Source organism: Fringilla coelebs, assembly GCF_963513975.1.
Source record: "Fringilla coelebs genome assembly, chromosome: 3".
In the NCBI taxonomy this organism is placed as follows: domain Eukaryota; kingdom Metazoa; phylum Chordata; class Aves; order Passeriformes; family Fringillidae; genus Fringilla; species Fringilla coelebs.
The window spans coordinates 64,317,214-64,331,673 of NC_140030.1; the positions used below are offsets into that span (position 1 = coordinate 64,317,214).

The 14,460-nt window shown below is 43.3% G+C and overlaps 1 protein-coding gene across 7 annotated transcripts in view; it reads left to right on the forward strand.

The window, feature by feature from the left end:
* The window catches only part of NHSL1 (NHS like 1), a gene marked incomplete at its 5' end in the record, with an annotated part of 175,548 nt that overhangs the window by 67,340 nt on the left and 93,748 nt on the right, over positions 1-14,460 (forward strand). For 2 of the 7 annotated variants that reach the window (XM_084203625.1, XM_084203626.1), the window contains one exon: positions 6,832-7,559. The exons of the other annotated variants lie outside the window; for them this stretch is intronic. In XM_084203625.1, coding sequence (XP_084059751.1) covers positions 7,355-7,559 — 205 coding nt within the window. Of the gene's footprint in view, positions 1-6,831; positions 7,560-14,460 lie in introns of those variants that run through there. 7 annotated transcript variants of the gene reach the window in all.

Below are 14,460 nucleotides of genomic sequence, written 5' to 3' on the forward strand. Positions count from 1 at the left end.
ATTAGTTTATGTTAACCAGCAGAGGGCTTCCACCTCAAAGCAAACAGCCTTATCCCTTCTGCAGTTTCCCTGGTATCCTCTTAATCAGAGAAGTGGGAAAGAGACATTTATTTAGTTGTCTTAGGGTTCTTCTCTGCTGGCAGAAAGATCTTCAATTACATGTTAACTAATTTTTTTATAGTTTGTTTTTAACTGGTTTCCAGTTACTTTCAATACAGTTATCAGCATTTCCACAGGAAACTTGGATGATTCTATAGAACTTTCTTGTGCTTCACCAAAGCTTCTTATTTCTAAATTTCTAATGTAACTGGTGTGTTGCAAAGTTTCTGTGCGGTCAGGTACTAAAAGAGTTTTGAGTCCCTTCTTAGTATGAACACAGAATATGCTGAGTACAGTAGCAGGAGGGACTAAACTGATTTTAAAATTCAGATTAAAGCGGTGCAAGTTGAGTTTATAAACTCATGTGTTCATTGCAGAGCATTCCAGGGCAAAGAGGTGCACCTGTGCATACAGGATACTACAAAAGCACACAGCTTTCCTGGGAGGTTGGAGTTGTCCTGTGAGGCACGGGGTGCTTTCATTCAGAGCATCCTTCGTGCCAGCTGTGCCGGTGGCTTGGAGCGGGTGCCTGCTGCTGGAGTCAGGGTCCCTGCAGTGAGGCAGAGGAGCGCCTAGGTGCTGAATTTTGGGAGGGAAACTCTCCAGTTTCCCTCCCAGACTCTGTCAGTGGCTTCCCGTGTTGATCAGAACTGCTGTTGATAATTCTGGTGATTCAGCGAACAGCTGAGTGCCTGGAGGGGAAAAAACCTTCTCTTCAGACAGAAAACTTACTCTGTCTGAAAAAAATCTATACTAAGATAGTTAATCTTCCCAGTCTATCAGCACTTGGGATGTGTTGGCTAACAATTGTGAGCAGAGCCTGACCAAGTCTCAGCTTTGAAAAAGAGGTGACCCTATGGTTAGGGGAATTTTAAAAAACATTTTGTGTCACGAAAGCAAGAGCCCCACAACTTATAACATGTGTAGGAATCGAGGCAGTGACTACAGTTAGAGAGAGCTTTTAGCAGAGCTGTCTCAATTAGCGACTTGTCATGCCCCAATGAAAAACCACTAAAATAGTTAATTGCGTTTCAAGCAGAGATAATAACAGCTTACTACAGGCAAACTGCTGAAAGATAAGTCACTACTGCCGTGTGTCACCCTAACTGTGTGGCTGCTGAGGTCCCCCGGGCGGCGGGAGCGCGGATCCCGGCTGCATCCCGGCCGGATCCCTGCTGCCCCCTGCCGGCACACGCTGCCCGCCTCCGGCCGGGCTCGGTCCCGGTGCCGGTCCCGGTCCGGCGCTGCGCTGCTGGGCAGCAGGGCTGCCCGGGAAGTATTCAAATATTTGCACATTGCCCGAAGTCACCAAAGCCCCGTTACTCCTCCCCTTAAGTTGTATGAGAGCATCAAACCTCACGAAGGAAAAGCTCGTCCGTGTGTAGGCAAGGCTGAAACTTAATGCAGATCAAGCCCTTTCCTCCTGTATCCCTCAGAATATCATAGAATTGTTTAAGTTGGAAAGGAGCCCTAAGATCATTGAGTCCAGCTGTGGGCCCAGCACTGTCACGTCCACCACTGAACCATGTCCCCGGGTGTCACAACGCCAGGTCTTTAAATGCCTTAAGGGTTATCTATCCATCACACTCCTACCTAGCAGAGCTCAATACTTGAAACTGCTCCTGCCCTCAGTAATCATCCCACTCCTTGCATACTTGCAAGCACGTTTTCTCTGAAATTTGGGCTTTGCATCAGCTGTGGAATTATGCTGATGAAGAAAGCCAAAAGCTTGTGAATGCATTTGTATATGGCAGAAGCAGGTGGGTGTCTCTATGCGCAGTTAACTTGCCTGCTCTCTTGGTATCAAAGTATTTAAGAGAAGAACAGTAGTTTTTTTCTGGGCAACTCTGGCGTTGGTTCCGCCCCTCTTGCAAATATCTTTTTGGCTAACAACCAGCTTGTAGTGTTCGTGTTCCTTGCTCAATTTCTCTCTCTCTCTCAGTAAGAGCCATCATTATCACTACATACAGCTGCTGTTGAGGGGAGAACCAGCACCAGGTTAGCCTAGCACTTTATAGAAACTGTACCCCTGTTTTTACAGCATTTTCCTATCAAAGCAAGCACAGCTGTTGAATCTGAGAAAACATTGCCTTGATGCAGTGAATCCTTCTGGGACACAGAAGCTGAAAGGAGGAAGAGAGACTGGTGGCAGGTGCATTCTACAGACCTATCCAAAAGCTGGTTTATCCTCTGTAGGATAAAATAGTTGTCTGCAGTATGATTTTCTTGTTTTGGTTTTTGGTTTTTTGTTTGTTTTGTTTTCCTTGTGGATCTAATAAAGTTGGAAATGCAGATGGGCTGCTTCGAAGCAGTCCTACAGTATAAAACTCCCTCCTCCTTTAGTTTGGATATGGTGTATTTTTAAACTGAAAAAAAAACCCCAAAACCCACAAAACCAAAAGGGTACAAACAGAAAGGAAGTTTTTCTTTATAATTAGGGCATTCAGAGGTTCTGTAAGGGTTGTGATAGAAACAATTAATAGGCATTGCTTTTGTGAGACAGGGCCTACTTAAGTAGGTCGCAAGGCTGGTAGCCAGGAGACCTACTTTCTTTTCTTAGCTTTGCTGCTTATCCATTCTGTGATCTTGGGCAAGTAACTTCATTTTTGTTCCTTTATTTCTTTACTATTTTTCCCCCCCTCGCAGGTCCATTCACACACAGAAAGAGTTTCTCAGTTATGTGCCCTGCACATAAAAAGGCACACAACCTTAACTGGAAGTTTGAGGCCCTCTTATACCAGAATGCTCTCCGTGGCTGCCTGGCTGTAAATAATCATGCAGGAATATGGATTTCTTTGTGGGTTTGCTATGTGAGCATTTCATAGGGTACCTGTAAAAGAACAGGAACGCTTTAGATAAAGACTTCTGATGGAGGTCAGGTTGACAATGTTTCAAAACTTACTGAAATTCCCACACATCTGCCTGGAGGTGATGAGAGCCATGGGGAGGTGACCATATGGAGCTGATCTGGTGGTGTTGGGGAGGTTTCTGGGATGGAGGCATTTTCAGGGCTGCTGGAGCACCCCTCTCCTTTTGCTGGCTGCAGCAAGATCTTTGTAAAGATGGGATAAGACTGCAGGGAAGGTTTTCAATGGCTTTTTGCCGGTGCTTAATCCAAATGGCTTTATGACTGGCTGATGATGAGTTGTTATCACCTGAAGCAAAACACCCAGGAAGCCTGAGAGAGAGGTGTCCTCTCAGCTGTTGGAGCATGAGCTGTCCCAACAAGCCGTAATTGTGAATCATCCATGTCACTGTCTCGTTGAGTCATGAGAAATGATAGATTAGGAAATGTAGGAATTAAATTAACATATAGATTGTGCCAAAAGCCAAAAACAGAGCATGTCTGTAGCGTTTTGGGGTTTTTGTCCTTCTGCTTTGTTGATTTTTTACACTGACCCAAAACCTTTTCTCTGACACTTTTTGTTTCCTGTTTTTTCTGGCATTAGGAGAACACAGTGGCTGTGAATCATGTACGTGTGTTTGCTTAACAACTTTTAGAGAATTCTTACACCATCAGATTGTGATGCATAGTTAAAATCCTGATGGTATGTGAGACTATGCTAATTCGGTCTTGTTCACCTCTAAAAAGAAAGAAATAAAAAAGAGGAGGGGAAGGAACCAGTTTAGCTTTCTACTTCAAGCCCTGTGTTTCTTCTTCTGTGATTCCTCCATGTTTTTTACTGGGATGGATTTATATTTTAAAAATGTACCAAAAATAATGCCTTAACTTTTACATATATAACCTGGACAATATGAAGCCTTTATACTTGTATGACATCTTCATAAGGGAGAAAATAGTCAGGTTGGGAAATTGGCTTAGCTTATTAGAAATGTACTTGTTTCTTTCATATGTCTTTGTAGAGTGTTTGACATAATTAAATTTAAGCCTCTACAGTGCTTCAGATGCTAAAATTTCACACAATCACCAGATTGGAAGAGCCTTCAAGATCATCAAGCCCAACCCATGCCCTAACAGCTCAACTAAACCATGGCCCTGAGTGCCACACCCAGTCTTGTTTTCAAACACATCCAGCGATGATGACTCCACCACCTCCCCGGGCAGACAACTCCGGTACTTTATCACTCTTTCTGTGAAAAAATTTTTTGTAATAACCAACCTATATTTCCCTTGGCGCAGCTTGAGACTGTGTCCTCTGGTTCTGTCAGCTGCTGCCTGGAGAGAGAGACCAACCCCACCTGACTACAGCCACCTTTCAGGGAGTTGTAGAGAGATAAGGTCACCTCTGAGTCTCCTTTTCTCCAGGCTAAACACCCCCAGCTCCCTCACTCGTTCCTCACAGGGCTTGTGTTCCAGCAGCCTTGCTGCTCTCCTCTGGACGGATTTCCGACTCCGTGGCCCTGTATTTGGCTAGTGATTAAAGAATGGCTTAACTTGCAACAGTTACTCAACATGTATTGTTTTTCAAATGGTAATTGCTGTTTTCCCAGCAACTGATCTTGGGAAATTTATTTTTGATCCACGTATATAACAACGTATGCTGATAGTAAGCTTGTCACCTAGAAATAAGAAACTTTCTGTGGTAGTGACAGTGTTGAAGTGTATAGCAATGGATCTTTTCCTGCAATGAAATAAAATAATACCAAACCCTGAGCAAAGCATTGCACTACTCTGTTTACAGTAACAATGGAAATGTTATGGTCAGTCACGGTGCTTTTGCTCTTGCATCACCAAGTTGTGACTCAACACCGTGTTAAAAAGGCAGAGGTACAGACAGGTCAGGAAAATTCCTGAAATTAAATTGCTGCCTAGACTCTGGGCAGGCCTCTGGGATTTACCCTGGCATTTCGGGTTAACCTGAAAGGGTTTCCTTCTTGTTGGTTCCTCTGATCTTCTGTTTTTAAGTTGTACAGTAGAACGGAGATGACTGTGATTCTGCAGTTCCTACCAGGGTTTTTATACATCTGGTTCTGTATAATTTAGCCAGTAATAGCTGTGGTAGTTTACAGTTCTCTGTACTTTTCAGTACTGGCAATTCCAAATGTTTGTTTTTTGTCAAAAGAACTAAGTTCACTTTAAGCATGGTCTTTGATTTTTTGATTTTTATATTAAATCCTGCCTCTATTGGTACATGAGCTGCTCCAAAAGGGATATTTCAGTGCTTGGGTCTCTAGGGGTACCTCTCTACACATTCTCAAGTCTTCTTGTAAGCAAAAGGAAGAAAAACAAAGGAAACCTCACAGGTCTCTTGTCTCATCAGGGATGGGGAGTGGTGTCTGTTAACAAAGACAAAAAAGCCCCAACTAGAAGGACTTGATGAGACAGTGAGAAAAGCGAGTGTTAGCAGTGTGTTAGCTGCCACTCTCACTCACTCAGCACACACCCAGCGTGCACCCCCTCCCTCCACAAGCCCACCACAGCACCACGGGCTTTGGGAAGTGCTGGGAGACCTGTGTATGTACATATGCATTACCTTGTTGGAGTGGGGTCAATTTAAATGCAGCCTATTAAATTATTTACAGAAGACAGTTGGCCGACCCATTGTGCCGTGTTAGTGGGAGCCAAAGGTCACTTTCGTGTGCCTGGTTGATTCATAGGGTAATCTGATACAGTACTTAGCTTTTTGCCTCCCAGTCAGTGGGTTAAACCTTATCCTCTTATTATGAGTCAGAGAGCCATAAGTTTCAGAAAAAGCCAGAGCCTTTGTTTTCAATGGTTTTGAAGAGGCTGTGCAGCAGAATCCACAGGGCTGCGGTAGCATCTGCCAAGGGGTTGGGGCTTGTTCTGCAATAGTGTAAATCGGACTGGCGGCTGGGACCCCGAACACGGCAGGCACCCTTCCTTTCTTACGATCCTTGTCCTTTTGATAACATCATCTGCAGCCGTTAGGACGTGAGGACGTTAATGTTTGTTCTTCAGATAAAGTGTTTGGCTTTGTGTTCTTTTTCCTCTTCGCTCCCCCCTCCCCATCTCCCTTCGATTCCTCACTACCACCATCTCCTTGAGGATTCACTGAGCTGACCTCACTGGCTATCTCCCACATTGAACTATATTTTTTTACTGCAAGATAGAAACTTTTTTTTTTTTTGTCAACTTTTATCTTGGTGACCAATTCCAGCAAAACCCATGGCTATTGGGGTGCCTTGGTATTACCAACTCCTGTCTCCTTTAAAATGCTCCCTTTGCCCCTCCATCTTGCAGGCTTATTCCCTTCTGGGAGCAGCATTGGTATTGGCATGCAGGGCAAGCACTGCAGCTTTCAGTAGTGCCTGAGTTTTTAAAACTTTCACACTGTGGAGTGCTTTTCCGAGCTGCTAGTTTAAAGAGAAGGCGGCAGAATGTAACAGCTGGGAGCGAAACCTGTTTTATGAGCTGTAGTGACCGCAGTGAGAGCCCGATCACTAAGTATCTGCTCGGATTTTGTTTATATCTATGCACTTTTATTTAGTTTCTTTTCAAATGTACCACCAGTTACGGGGACACTAATGTTTTCAGCACACTGTTCAGGATGCTTCTGGTGTGGAAAATCTCCTGGGTTTTCTCTTCCCCCCTCTCCAAGTCCGCAGAGGTGCGCAACTGCTTTCCTATTTCTGCACGCAGAGTTCAGAAGTTTGTGCTGCCGCTGAGCTGGCTGAGGAAAGGAGGAGTTTTGCTTTTAGGAGAGCGAGCCTATCATATTTCACTCTAATCCTAAGCGATAGCCACGCAGTGCGTTTTATTGTTAGAAGAGCTCCTTCACCAGGCTTTTCTCTAAGAGAGCAGGGAAGCCAGAATGAGGCGGCAGAAGTGCGGTCGCTGTATTGTCCCTCGCGAGCAGTGCCATGCCAAGGCGTGATCCCTGCCTGCTCTTCCCTCCTCGTGGCTGCTCCCGATGAGCCAGGAGAGAGGACTGAATTGCCTGCACGCTCCTGGGCAGCGATGCCAGCGAGAAGAGTGGAGCTACAGTTTTTGCTGTTGAGTGGAGAATGGGGAAAACACTTGCCTCGGTGCTATGCTCTGCTCAGCCCTTACATGCTTCGCTGAGCTGCTGCAAGGTGCCACTTTCTGCTGCTTTTCTCCCCTTTGTTTTCTTTGGCAGCTCCCTAAGTGCTGTATCAAAACAGCTTCAGGGGAGCCGCGCTGGCACAGCCACCTACCTCCATACTGGTGCTGGGCTAAAGGCAGCGAGAAGAAACCTGGACCGGAGTCGGATTGAGTTTGTTTAGCCTGCCGCGAAAACCGCTGAGAAAGGGGACGGGAACAATTTCAGAGAGGTCTCTTCCGAACTGACGCCAGTGGCTGGCTTGAAAGAAAATGAAAAAGGAGTGTGTTTCGAGATCTTTCAAACTCAAACAAAACCCAGGCTCCCTCTCGCGTGCTGTCAGCTGGATAAATTTCTCGTCCTTGTCAAGGCAGACAAAGAGATTGTTTCGCAGCGATGGGGAACTCTCCTCCATGTGCGTGCAGCAGGTAGACGAGGACGACGAGACCTGGACCTACCGGAGGCAGCAGAGGAAAGGTGACTCGCTTTCTCTTTAAGCCTTGCGATTGCTGCTGAAGTGCCGGGCAGCCTTGCTCCATGCGGCTCTGTCCCGCCGCTCGGGTCCCTCCGGGGGCCAGGAGCCGCAGGTGGGGGAGGAGGAGGGCAGCACAAAAGCTGAGGTGCAGCACTGCCTAGCCAAGTTTATCGGGGGGTTAAATCTGTGAAAGCTTGTAGAAATTAACAGGAAAAAGCTTTAATTTCCCATCTGGGTACTGATTGTGTGGGATATAGGTAAGTTTTGTTTATGCTTCTTGTAGCCAGTAGTCATTGGTGTCAGAGTCTCTAGGCAGGTGCAGCTAGAAACTCTCTTCAAAATGTGGAACCAAAAGCTGTTTAAGACTCCACTTCTGAACGATTGGGTGGCTTTTCTTGGATGATTGCCTCACGGTCCTGCTGGGAAAAACTTAAGTGTATTTTGTTTTATGAGGGCAGACTGAGAAGAGGTCCCAGATGCAAAATAAAAGAGATGATGAGAAAGTGATCCACAGAGAGGAGGGGACATTGAGGATACGAGATAAGCAGCTCTGACTGAACCCTTGAAATGCTCAGACCTGGAGTATGTTTTATATGAGACTTCTAAAAAGTAGTTTTATTTAGTCTTCTGTTTTTGAATGGAGTTCATCAGGTCACTAAATAAGCAATTACCTCATATTTGCCACAAACCAAAACAAATCTCAGAACTTCGCCCATGTGAGTTGGTGAGCAGGACCAGTATTTGGCTGGTGGGCAGCAGAGTGTGTGTGCACGCAAGGTTGAAAATACTTAGTAAAATGAGTGATTTGGTTGTAATTTCTCTAGTGCTGCCAGAGCAGTAGTTTGTTAACGGAAAGTGTAAGGTTGACTCTGTTGCACTGTAAGGTCACTTTTGTAAAAGCAAGCAGGCTCTCGAAGGGCATTTGATCTTCAAAGGCCCTTTTATTTCTTTTCATTTCTTCGAGCAGTTCATAGCTGTTTGACCAGAATTTCACTTCCGTATCAGAACAGATTGTGGCTTTAGTAAATGGTTTGGATGCAGGAACACTAACACAGGATGTATATGCTTGTGCTTTGCTCCCTGCATGCTAGGACACAATCTGTGCTTTGAAGATTGTTTTTTACCTACTTCACTGCTGAAAAACTTCTAAAAAGGGAGTTTGTGTTTGCAACCAATAATTTTTACTTTTTACTGTTGGTATATTGATATTGTACAGCGGTGCCAGATTAGCTTCTGACGCCTGTGGGATGGGGTCTTGCACGGATCAGAAGAACCATTGAGCCCTGCTGCTGGCTTCTCTGTAACTTCCATAAAGTTTCTTGTGCTGCCTTCCTTAGCCTATGCTCACGCTGCGGGGCAGAGATGAGAAAGGAAGCTTTACTGATGGATTAATGGTGTATTAATTTTTCTGAGTGATTTACATAAAGAACCCATTGTACTGGCTGGAGGGGGAGGGCAGAACTCCTCCTGTAATTGGGCAGCAAGCTATGAAAGCCTCCCTGCCTGCTTATAGAGGAGATGACAATACGTCATTTTGGAAGGGAAGGTGTGGGGAAGTGTAGTTTATGCAGGGCTTATTTCCTCTTTGCAGGGAACAGTTTGATTCAACTTGTAAAATCTGCCTGGATCATAAATCTAACTGCATTTCTGTCTGACCAGGATCCTCTGCCAGACTGACAGGGATTCCCAGGGCTGAAGGGTGTGTGGGGTTATGTATTTGGGCAGGAGAAACTTGTCACAGCTGCAGGTGTTTTACCCTGGGCTGTGAGTCAGGCTTGCACGGTGTTGAAAGAGTTTGAGAATCCATACCTGGCAGGGCAGTCGTCTTAGGTTTGTGTTCAAAGGCAAAACCGTGTGTGATAAATGGCCACTTGTGTTCTTGAATTAATTTGTTCCACCTCTCTGTTGCATTACTGCTTGCCAGCCTTTGTAAAACTGAGGGCTCGAAACATTGTTGTCTTTGGTGCTCAAATTAACTACATCACTAAATTAACACAAACTAGAAAGAAATGAGAGGCGCAGCAGACATAGCAAATGTTATATAGAAAACCAGACTATTTTAAGCTAGATGAAATTTTAATAGTAGTTCTGCTATCAGAATAGTTTTCCCTGCATCTCTTGCTCAGGTAAATTGGTAAAGGAAGTAAGTCTGACAAATCAAGGCTCTCCTTCTCCTAACTGTACGTGTAAGGACAGGAGTGTTAATGACATAAGCTGGAAATGAAGGAATTGTTGTTGTTTCTGAGCTGTTTCTCTTCCTGTCTTTTTAAACCTCTTCTTTTGCCGCTCCGTTGCTCCTCCAGGCTCAGATTGCATTCCCGCGAGGCTGCTGGGTGACAGGCACAAGGCAGCATGTGTTGCGTGGCATTTCACCAGCAAAGTGGCTAATCTGCCTTGGCTGCAAACCGGAGCTTGCACACAGTAGCGAGCACAGAGACTGGCTGGATTTGTCAGTTTGGAATGAGCAGGAAGAACAAAAGCAAAGGGGAACTGCGAACCTGGGGCACTCCCCGGTGGCCTGCGGGGCTGATCCCTACGCACCTGGAAGTCAGGGGCTGTGCTTATTTCTTCTTTTAAAATGTACACAGTAGTGCAGAGTGTTTTGGAGCTGCTAGCACCAATCAGACTTCACATTTGATAAAGCTCTTAGTAGAAGAGGTGGGAAAAGTTGACAGTAAAGTTAAGGTTTGGTTTTGGAAGCATTTCTTGCTTGGCCCTCTTCCTCCTCAGTCAGCTGGAGGCCCTTTGAAATGAGGGCACACTGTGACTCTCGTGTTTCTTCTTTAATCAGAGTTTTTAGTTCACATGTTTTACTTTCTGGGGGAGCACGTATTTTCAGACTGAAGCTCAGAGCATTTTTTTCCTTTGAAAACCACTTTTTTGGAAAAAGACTGAGAAGAGTATTCTTTGAAATGAAAGTGCTTGGGTGTGTTGCAAAAGGTTTTTAATGAGTGGAAGAATGGGACAGTGATTAATGTGTGCCTGTGTTGTTTATCACAAGTACGACACAGCAAGTAACTCTGAATAGAGATAACGCATAAGTTAATTCATGGCACAGGCTTCACCATATTTACTTTAATTTTTTTGGAAAGGAAATTAGTCACATGGCAACATCAGAACAACTTAACTGAGCTTTTCTGGCCGGGTGCTGGAGAAGCACAACCAGCAGTCAGGTCTGGCCACAGGTGACAATGCATCAGAAGTTCTTACACAAAGGGGTTTTCCAAGCTCTCCCCAGCTCCTGTCCCTGTTTATTGCTCTGATGTTTTACCCACTCCCTCCATTGCGCTTGGTTGCTTTCCAGTCTTTCTGCATCACAAAAGTTAAAAGTCTTAGCTGCTTTTTACTGCAGGTTACATTACCTGGAAAACTTATTTAGAGTCATTAGAGAAACCTTGTTTCTCAGGTAACTGCTGTGTTTTAATGACTGATCAAACCCAGTTCAGAAGGTAGCAGCCACTGGCTTTCTGCTGTTTGCTGGCCAGCTCTCAGTCTTTAATACCAAAACGTGTGAAATGCCCATTTTTTCCCTTGCAAAACCAGTCTAAATGTGAGAATTAGTTTTAATGCTAAAAGTAATTTAAATTCATAAATAACTCTTTGTGGGCTTAGTCTTTTGTGTCCTTGCAGTGTGTCTGATGGAAACAATCCTAACATCCTGATGACAACTCTGACCAAAGCTGTCAGTTAACTTGCTAATGACTTATCATGGTCTGAGCACATCACACTCACCAAGGGGTCAGATTTCCATAAACTGGACAATTTCTGAATTGTCACAGTAGCAGTTTGTAGCATAATGCTTTCTCATTATGTCAGTAAAAATGATGCCCTTTAGTTATGCCTGTACTACCTGTGGTTGGTTAAATTTGCATCGTGTAAGTTTAATACTATCAGATGGATTTTTCCTCATTTTCCAGAGGCAGACTTGAGACTCAAGACCTTTTGGTTTTTGGAGCTTGTATTTCAGTGTTTCCTCTAGAAACTCAGGGTAGAGATAGGCAACTCCAATCTCACTGAACTGGAGCACCAGAGTATCACCCCAGTCTTCAGTCCAAATAATTTTTAAATTCTAGTTTTCTAAGTCATAAATATCATTTACAAGAGGGTTCCAGGAACAGACAATAATCACATTTTTTAGTAATGAGATGCAAGAGTACCAATAACTATTAAGTTTCTATAAGCAAGATTACCAAGATCCAGACTTCTTGTTGCTATTCCAATGTAAAATCATTTCATTGGGCTTTTTTTTCCTGTATATTATTGCACAAGATCTTGTGTTCAAAGTGGGAAAAAGTCATGCCAGTTAGTACACAGATAAAGGCCCATAAACCCAAAGGGAGCTGTTAGCATTTGTAGAAGCCATAACATGTGATGGATTGTAGTGTTGGGGCATGTGTGTCTGTGAAAAGGATTCTTGAAGCTTTGGGCAAGTCCATAAATAATCATTTATGGAAACCTCAAAAAGCATTTGTGCAAGAGCCTGGAGTAAGTCCAAAACAAATATGATATGCTTTATATACCTTTTTGTGAAAGATTTCTCTCTTTTTGTTTGGGTTGTGGTTTTTGTTTGTTTTTGTTTTGTATGTTTTCTGGGGGGATGTTTGTTTTTTAATAAGTTAATGTTTATTTGGTAAGTGTAAGGAAACATATGCAAATATGAATGTTTGAAAGGAAAAAATATTGAGAGATTTGATATAAAAGCCAATTTTCTGTCTTCTATTTCCTTTTACATGTAGGTTCTTTGTGCAAAGATAGAACTGGATACAGTTCTATGCATTTGTAACAATTGGTCAACTTTATATCCAATTTTTGTGGTTGGACTGTTGGATGTTGTGCTTTTATGGAAGCACAGCTGAGAGCAGAGGTACTACTTCAATTACTGATGTATGTACTATTTGTCTTAGCATATTTTATCATGACACAGCAGAGGGTTCTGTAAAACTTTCATGATATACAGTGGCAAACAAAAGTTTTCACGCTGTTAAAACAGCTGGGGACAGTCACAAGTCCTGCATTTAACTATAACTTGAAGTACCAACTTTTGTGTGCTTGTACATAGAAACAAATTTAGTCAAAACTTTGCTGTGTTCCTGTGTTATCTGGCAAATACAGCCACAGATGGAAATCTGAAAATGGGTTTGCTAAGCAAAAATTTGTAACCTACAGAAACAAGTTTAAATAAGAAATGTTGGTATCACAGAATATCTGCATTGATATCACAGATGTGTGTAAACCCACATCTCTACTTCTGCTTTATCAAAAAAAAATTAAGGATCCAGACATCATGGTTATTTATTCTATAAAATCCTTGCCAAATTCCAATTCTTTGCTATTTTGAAAGTGCAAATATATTTTATTGAAAAAACAATAGAATTTTTTATTTTATTAAAAGTGTTCCAGGTAAAAACAGAAATGAAAAAAAGTATTCAGTAATTGTATAAGACTTGCTGCAGTCCTTCCTTTCTTCCCTGGCTGCTATCCCAGCATGTCTGTGCCTCTCCAGGAAGTAGTGAGAGGAGAACAGCAGTCAGTGCTAAAGGACATTTCCCAGTAGATTTTTTTTATGAAGAGTTGTGGCTGGTTTCACTGCCTACTCCAAGAGCCATAACTAATGTAAGCTAACCGTGTTGAAGAGTCTTAATCTCTCAGGGGATTGTGGAATGTTTTTTGTTAGGATGGAGGAGCTGAAGGGAAGAACAGGCTTGTGTGGTGTTGCTGAATCCGTGTGTTAGAGCCGCTGTGTCAGAAGTGTGCTTTTCTCAGGCAGAGGGGAAGTTAACCCTTGGTGTTTGAGAGCTCCAGGGGCAGATCCAGTTCCTTCTGGGCAGCTCTGTGCTGCTCTCAGGTGAGACCCTGACTGTGCTTGCCTTCACTTGGACACCTTGAATTTCAGGTGCAGAGTAGCTCCAGCCAGAGTTCTCTTGGCTGGTCGCACTGTAGAAGACCTCAGTGGTGGGAAACACAAACAAATGGAGCAGCACCTGACTCTTAACCCTGTGTTTCCAAAGTTACAGGGGCACTGCAACCCAGTTTGTCCCGCAGTTTCTGTGCTGTTTCTGTTCGCTGGTGCAGCACTCCCTGGCTTGCTTCTTTGTGGCCATGAAACACACGAGGTGCTGCGGTTTTCCTTCTGAGAGTGTATTGCTTTGAAAGGTTTCCAGTTTTACTTCATGATAGATAAACTTCTCTATGCTTTTATATGCTTTATATGCTTGTTCCCAGGGTACCCTCTAATGTCCAGCTTATCCTTAGGCTCAGAACTTGGGGCAAATGTTTCCCCCTCACTAGGGGTCAAAACTGATTCCTCCTGACCTTCATATTTTACTCTTAAGTAGCTATATTTTATAAAGCAGACTGGATGCTTTCCAGTGATTGGATGCACTGTTTGAGCTGAAACAATGTGCTGTATGTGCTTTCCCATGCACTGCTCATCAAGTAATAGAGTACATGAAATATTCTATTTGTATGCAGTTGTTAGCCAACTGTTTCAGGAATTGTCCTCTAAAACTGAGGGAACCTTTGTCTCCAGCATGGTCATAGCTCACCATTCTGGCAGAACATTGCAAATGTAACAACTTCTTGTTTTTCCTCCAATCTGTTACAAATGAAAAGCAAGTGGAGGTGAAGGTTAAGAATGTGGCTGAGATAATAAAGTTGATGAATTCTGAAAGAGTGTATTTAGCTTCTATTATAATATTTGGAACAATTAAATAGGGTGGATTTGACAGTTTGTGATTTAAACTGTGAGATACTTTTTTTTTTGTCTTTTAGCTGCAGAACTTCAATAAAAATAAAGAAATTAAACTCTTTTTTAGGTTTGCTATCCACCGTTTTTGTCAGGGCTTGGTTAAGGTGTTTGTTTTTGCTTATATTTTTGTATTAATATAATTTGTCTACCAGCCT